The sequence below is a fragment of the Marmota marmota genome, unplaced genomic scaffold (genome assembly GCF_001458135.2).
Source record: "Marmota marmota marmota unplaced genomic scaffold, marMar, whole genome shotgun sequence".
Lineage (NCBI taxonomy): Eukaryota > Metazoa > Chordata > Mammalia > Rodentia > Sciuridae > Marmota > Marmota marmota.
Window position 1 is genome coordinate 5,205,803 of NW_026000136.1, and position 7,477 is coordinate 5,213,279.

The 7,477-nt window shown below is 46.3% G+C and overlaps 1 protein-coding gene across 2 annotated transcripts in view; it reads right to left on the reverse strand.

Moving 5' to 3' along the window:
• Window positions 1-6,806, reverse strand: part of LOC107155896 (zinc finger protein 665-like) — a 42,412-nt gene extending 35,606 nt beyond the window's left edge. For both annotated transcript variants that reach the window (XR_007341315.1, XM_048785303.1), the window contains exons 1-2: window positions 6,707-6,806; window positions 4,532-4,596 (exon numbers count right to left, since the gene is read on the reverse strand). Coding sequence is in view for 1 of the 2 variants with exons in the window: in XM_048785303.1 (XP_048641260.1) it covers window positions 4,532-4,546 (15 nt within the window). In the remaining variant the exon portion in view is untranslated. The remainder of the gene's footprint in view (window positions 1-4,531; window positions 4,597-6,706) is intronic.
• Between the last annotated feature and the right edge of the window lie 671 nt (window positions 6,807-7,477).

Sequence of the window (7,477 nt, forward strand, 5' to 3'; positions counted from 1 at the left end):
CGAGGACTTGTGGCTTCAAGGAACTTTTATGGACTTTACCCCTACCACAGTAGTTGTCTGTAGCCACTGAGTGTTATTTCTGGCTGCCCTGGTGTTCTCAGATCTGTCCCCCGAACATTCCTCCACTTCCCCTTCTAGGTTTAACGCCGCCCACCATTAAGCAGGAAGTAGCCAGAGGACTTTACGCGTCCCCTGTGTCACTTAGAAAAACAAAAAGGGAGGAATGTTGGGTGCAGAGCAGGCTGAACTGTGTTGTCTGCAGGGCAGGCTGAGCAGATGTTGGCTGCAAGATAGCCCACGCACTCAAACCCCCCTCTATCTGGTCCTTTATCACCTGTTTGCCTCAAGTCTGAACATTCAACCCTGCTCAAGGCTGAACACTTAACCCCCCCTTGGGCCAACAAGGCAAATTGGAGACCCAGAGGCCCCATTAGATTTGGGCTATAAAAACTCCCTCCTGCCGGGCCCCTCTCTCTCTTGCTATCTCTCTTGCTTTCTCTGTCTCTCTCCTGCGTGCGCTTCCCCCCGCCCCCTCTCTCTCTTTCCTTCTTTCTTTTCTCTTTGTTGCACTGCTGCAATAAAGATGTTTTGGTTGCTCCAAGTGTTGTGGTCACTTTCCTTTCACTACACATATGTGTAAATATAAAAGACACGCCCCTCCGATTTTTGGATTTTCAAGAAGATATTTAGCAACACAAGCAAATAATAATAATGCTAATAAACTCTAGGAATTAAGGACATGACAACAATACAAAGGCAAGAAAGAGGAAATTAAAGTATATGTATTGCTTAAAGGGAAAGTGAGGAATCAAATATGTATATGGTACACCCTGGAGCAACTACCAAATAAAAAAAAGAGGTATCCCTAAAATGCCTAAGGGAGTGAGAAAAGAAAACCCTAAGGGTACTGAAGACAATGAGGAATAAATTTAAAAAAGGAAATGGAGAGTAAAACAGACTGTAAGATGCTAACTATAAACCCACAGTGCCAAGAACACTAACTGTAAAAGTTAGGCTTCTGTTAAGGACAGGGATCATTAGAATAATAAAAACACAGGTGCCAACTACAGACTGTCCCCAAGAAACTCACTTTACATATGAAAACAAAGAAAAAAACTTAAAAGATTGGGGAAATACACAAAAGGAAAACACAAATCAAAAGAAAGCTGCAGGGGATATAGCTTTGCCTCCCAGGCACAAGTCCCTGGGTTCAACCCCCAGCACCACACATCCCTAGCGGTTCAGGAGTCTGAGGCAGGACTATCACAAGTTCAAAGCCAGCCTCAGCAACAGCAAGGCACTAGGCAACTCAGGGAGACCCTGTCTCTAAATAAAATACAAAATAGGGCTTGGGATGTGGCTCAGTAGTCAGTGCCCCTGAGTTCAACTCTGGTGCCCAAAAAAGAAAAGAAAAAAGAAAGCTGCAGTAACATATTCTCATCAGCCTAAAGAGAAGTCAATGTGAGAAACTCTCCAGGTGTAAGAGGGTCATAGAGGTCAATTCAGCATGTGATGTAATAATGCTACATGTGTTTGGACCTAAAAACAAAGAAAGGCTGTGCCCAACAACCCAGGGACCTGTCATAGGCCTTACCTCCAGAAAATTCCACAACTTCCCAAACACTGTGGAATCTTCTGGAGTTGAGACCAAGCCTTTAACACCTGGATGATCGACATCCAAGCTAAAGCACCATATTATTTTCTCAATGCTGAAAAAGAATCTGACAAAACCCAACATTGATTCCTAATTAAAAAACAAAAACAGCAGCAACAACAACAACAACAAAAAAAAACTGTCAGCAAATAGTATAAGGAAAAAAAAAACGGGAACTTCCTCAAAGTGATAAAAAGGCATCTATGAAAAGTCTGTATCTGCCATCACAGAAAAAAATTAAATACTCAGTCCTGTACCCTTAAGATTAAAAATAAAAGCAAAAGGCCAGGCAATGGTGGCACACACCTATAATCCCAGCCACCTGGGTGGCTGAGGCAGGAAGATCACAAATTCAATGCCAGCCTGGACAACTTAACAAAAACCTGTCTCTAAAAAGCGAAAAAGTCTGGGGAGCACAAATCTTAACACAAAAATAAAGACCATAAAACTGCTAGAAGAAAACATGAGAGAAAATTCAATGGCCTTGGCTCTGGCAAAGATTTCTTAAATATAGTGATGGAGGGGGGTATTAACTATCAATAATCAAAACAATGTATCAAACTGTATACCATCAAAATGAAAATCTTTTGCTGTTTAAAAAATACTGATTGTTAGATATGGAAAATGACAAACCCCAAAATATTATAGTCTGGGAAAGGGGAATGCAAAGAAAAGCAGCACATTGATGGCACTGATTCTTTCCCAGTGACAGAACAATCCCTAGAGAGGAAGCCAGAGCTTTATCCTTCCACAAATAAATCCTTTCCCAGTGACAAAGGGACCCTGAGGGGAAAGAAAGAAGCTCTGAATGCTGACCCCAGGCCCCCCCCCCATTCTTCTCTAAGTAAAAATGTTGCCCAGTAAAAACAAATTTTCAAATTCTCATAATCCTGTTTCCTGAGCTCCCAAAACTGACCACTGACCCCAGACTCCCTCCCATTTCACCCAGTAAAACAGACCCCAAATTCCTAAGTGTCCCAAACTGACAAGCTTGTTCAGTCATATCTCAGTATAGGAGCCCAGTCCCTTTCCTTGTCCAGTGGCTCATTTTCCTCCAGGAGAGTGAGTCCACCGGCATCGACCTGTTCCTGCATGAAACCTTGTCCCTGAATAAACAGCATCCGTCCCAGTCCTTTTGTGCTAACACTGATAAGATAAAAAGGCAAGGCACAAACAAGGAGAAATATTTTCAAAAATGGTATCTAGTTGGGTATGGTGGTGCACCACCCCTGTAATTCCAGCGACTTGGGAGGCTGACACAGGAGAATCACAAATTCAAGGCCAGCCTCAGAAACTTAGCAAGACCCTAGGTAACTTAGTGAGATCCTGTCTCAAAATAAAAAAGGGCTGAGGATGTGGCTCAGTAGTTTAGCACTTCTGGGTTCAATTCCCATACCCTCCAAATGTGTGTGTGTGTGTGTGTGTGTGTGTAACATATACATGAAATATGATGACCAAATTAGACTGATTCCAAGAATGCAAGATTGGGTTAATATTTGAAATGTGATCAATGAAATTAAGCTTAGAGAATAAAGGAAAAAGCACATAATCTACAAGGGAGCACTAGATAAAATTGAACACCCATTCATGATAAAACCTTAACAAATTAAGAAAAAAAACTGCCTTAATCTGATTAAACAACCAATATACTTAATGATGAAATATGGAAAATTCTTCCACAGACACTAAGAAGGAGACAACAATTTCAGCTTTAATTTGTAAGGTAAAACAATAAGGATTCCAGAAGAAACAAATACTTTTAGAACCTTGGGATAGGAAGCTACTTTATAAACAGGATGCAAAAAAGACCTACTCCTAAAGGAAAAGAAAGCCACACCCCATTAAAATTAGGAATTTCTGTTAATCAAGTCAACATTAAGAAAGTAAAGAGTCACGGATTTTCTCTAGTACTGTGTGTCTTAGTCTGTATCCTGCTGTGAGAATCCCTGGACTGGGTAACTGTGAAGAACAGAGATTTATTCAGCTAGTGATTCTGCAGTCTGGTGAGGGCCTCCTAATACCTCTTAACACTGTTATAATGGCAATTAAATTTCAGCCCACATTCTGGAGGGAACATTCAAACCACATATAAATGACAAAGCACACCTCTTAGGATTACATAGAGAGTTCCCATTAATTTATACACACTGTCAGGAAAAATGGGCAAAAGATATGAACAGGAGCCTCACAAATAAGGGTATTCAAATGACTCAGACTGAGGGAAGGATGCTGAACACACTAATGAAAACTGCACCCTGGAAGACCAAAACAGCACTCAGAGATGGGAATGGAGAGCCCAAATCTCCTGGGTGGCCACTCAGCTCAGATAGGGCATCCATTCAGTAAGAGTCTGCTTCCAAACAAGATCAAGCTGACCACATGTTTAGTCCACCCACAAGTGTGTAATGAGCAAGAGGACGCAACCCAGGGAGAGGACCTTCAGAACGCTCTCTACTGAGTCCGGGATGCTTTGGCCCCCAATATGATCTGAGTTCTACCCTCCACTTAGAACAAAGAACAATCACAGGCAACAGACAGGTTTATTACAGGGTTCTCCACTCCATGAAGTCCTTTAAGCACTTCAAAGCAGGAAGTCCTGCCCAGGAAGTCCTGTCCCAGGAGTAACTGTTTGGTCTCTGCTGACTACCATATGCAGATTAGGATGATGCTGAACTTCCATGACTGTGGGATCATGACCTACAAAGATCTACTAGAGCCTTGCCTGTTCATCACTGGCCACTCACTCACCTGACCCTGAAGTGGCTTTTTAAAATGTTCATCTTAATATACAAACACTTATAAAATATCATACCAAAAACACTTATAAAAGCCATGAAATCTCATAGCAGCTAAATAGGAAGAAAAGAAACAATTCACCTGAGATTTGTTCATTTTCTGATATTCCTCTAAGAGCTCAGAAACCTGTTCTTCAAAGAGCAAACCTGGAAGAGGAGGAAAGAGGAAAAGAATGAGATCTATCAGGGCTGCACTTGCTAAGTTCTCCCTAAAACCCCTACACACCAGCGTGTGACCTTTGATTCTGCACAAGGACAGCAGGGAAACATCCCGACGTCCCTTTGCCACTCCAATCTGATTTCATGAAGCTTAATTAAGCCTATAATGCTTATCAGTGCATGTCCCCTCTTACTAATACATATTTGAACAGAACTGATTGCAAAAAGGCCAGCATCTCAGGAGATGACCTACCACGCCTGCATGAAAACTGAGATACAGTTTGGGGGTGGGCAGCTTCAAGGCTGTTCTTTTACTATGAATAATGTTAATACTTGAATATGAGAATCCACATAAAGTTTTGGGGGAAAGGCTAGGTGTTATAAGCATAGATCTTTCATAAAAACTGTCAGTTCTAATTTGACTGTAGGTGGCTAGGGACATAGCTCAGTTGGTAGAGTACCTGCCTCCCATACATAAGGCCCTGGGTTCAATCCCTAGCACCACACACACACACACACACACACACACACACACACAAAAAGTAAATTTAATTTGACTGTAGTTTCCCAAAAGGATCTTTTAATTGCAACATATTTCAATTTTACTCTGTGGATAGCATTGGAGGACTCAGACTTCTATTCTGGAGCTACTAATCTGAAACAAGCCATTTCCCTTTTTTTTTTTTAAGAGAGAGAGAGAGAGGGAGAGGGAGAGGGAGAGGGAGAGGGAGAGAGGGAGAGAGGGAGAGAGGGAGAGAGAGAGAGAGAGAGAGAGAGAGAGAGAGAGAATGAGAATTTTAATATTTATTTTTTTTAGTTATCGGCGGACACAACATCTTTGTTTGTATGTGGTGCTGAGGATCCAACCCGGGCGGGCCGCACGCATGCCAGGCGAGCGCGCTACCACTTGAGCCACATCCCCAGCCCAAGTCATTTTCCATTTGAGGTCTCACCCTACCCACACACACATTTTTTTTTCTTTCCTTCTTTCAAAATAGAGAAAATTTGATAGCCTGGCAAATCTTCCCTGGGCTATTCCTCCTCTGACCCCATAAGGTCAAGAAAGACTAAATCCACCACATCTCTGGTGCCAGACACGGTGATGGTGGTTAACAGCTGCCTGGCTTCTGTAAAGAATTAGAGGCGAATAAAGGCGGGGGGCGGGGGGATGCTGTTTAGGGTAAGCTAAATATAGAAGCTTCCCCTGAGCATCCTGCCAAAGAGTGAGGTGGCCTTTCTCGCACTGTCCGGCCCTGGCCACCACTCAGTCCTGGCTCCCTTCTGTCTGCCAAATGACTCACAGTCTTTAATGGCTTCCGAACGTGGTGAAATCACTCAAGCCTCATCCCTTTTCTAGGTCTCTTCGGCCCCTTCTCAGAAACTCTTGACAGATCTCGAATCAGAGGTTTGGGGGGACGGGGGTGCCTGTCATACCTGTCCCTGAAGCCCCCTCCTCATCACAGTAATTGCTTTGTTCCAGCAGGGTCCAGGGCGCAAACTCACTTTGGCTGGAACTTTCCCGGGAGCCCCAGATGTGTTTAAGAATACAGTTCCAGAAACCTGAGGCCGTAGCCTCCACAAACACAAAGCAGGACCGTTAGGGACAAAGCCAGGCTGGCCACGTCCCAGGGCTGGACGCCCTGGGCAGCGCAGAAGCGCCGCAGTCCACCGGGCAGACGCTTCTACCGAACAGCGCCGGGAAGGCGCAGGACTAGTGCAGAGCAGCCCGGAGACCCAGGAAGCCCGAGCGCAGATGCAACAGCCGAGACGCGGCCGCCAGCGCTGTACAGGGACGCGGGCTGCCCGAGCGCGGGCTCCGCCAGCCTGCCAACTCCTGCCCCGCAGCGCGCGGCGCGGACACCTGTTCCACCTCACCTGCCCGCCGCCGGCCGGAATCCGCAGCTGCTGGCCGCCGGCTCCAAGCGCGCGGACTTGGAGCGCGTCGCCTCCGCAGCGGCCGCGGACTGAGACCCCCACCGCGAGAGCCCCTCCGCGCGCGCCGGGCCTCCTGCGACCCTACGCGGGGCCCACGGCCCCGCTAGGGAAGGCTGACATCCCGCGCTCCGCGCGTGCCCTCCCCACAGCCTCAGAGGCTCACCCGCTGCCCCGCGAGCGACCACGTCCCACCAGGCCGAGACTGTGAGGAGCGAGCGCCTGCGCACAGAACCCGACCCGCTCCCGCCCGGCCCTGTGCGGAAGGCTCCGCCCATGGGCGGGACCAGTGCAGGCCCGCCCCTCTTTGCCAGTCTGGGCGGGGTCTCTGCACACCCCCTGCTCCCGCTCTTCACCCCTTTTCATCGCTGCTCTCACATCTACGAGATTACCTCATCCCTCACACCCCAGTTCGCCCCAGCCCTCTCCACATCCTGTCACCCCCCATCCCTTCACCCCACATCCCCTCCCTGCTCTCCCTTCACCCCACATCCTCTCCACCCTCTCCCATTCCCCCAGGTCCCTTCCCTCCTCTCCCTTGCCACACATCACCTCCACCCCGCTCCCCTCTGCCTCGTCCGCAGGTCTCCCCGCAGCCTCCAAGCTTGGGAGAGATTCAGGAATGCAGGTGAAAATGTAATCAAATTAACCCAGCCAAGATAATTAAATAATTATTTTTAAATGTGAATGAAAAAGAAAGGGAAGACAAATTTCAAAAAGCAATACATGAAAATTGAAGGTATATCAAAAGACCCTCAAACGAAAAGAAGAGAGACAATTGGGGATGTGGTGCAAGCGGTAACGCGCTCGCCTGGCATGCGCTGGGCGCTGGGTTCGATCCTCAGCACCACGTAAAATAGAATAAGGACGTTTGTTCTTTATTTATTAAAATAGAATAAAGATGTTGTGTCCACCGAAAACTAAAAATAAATATTTA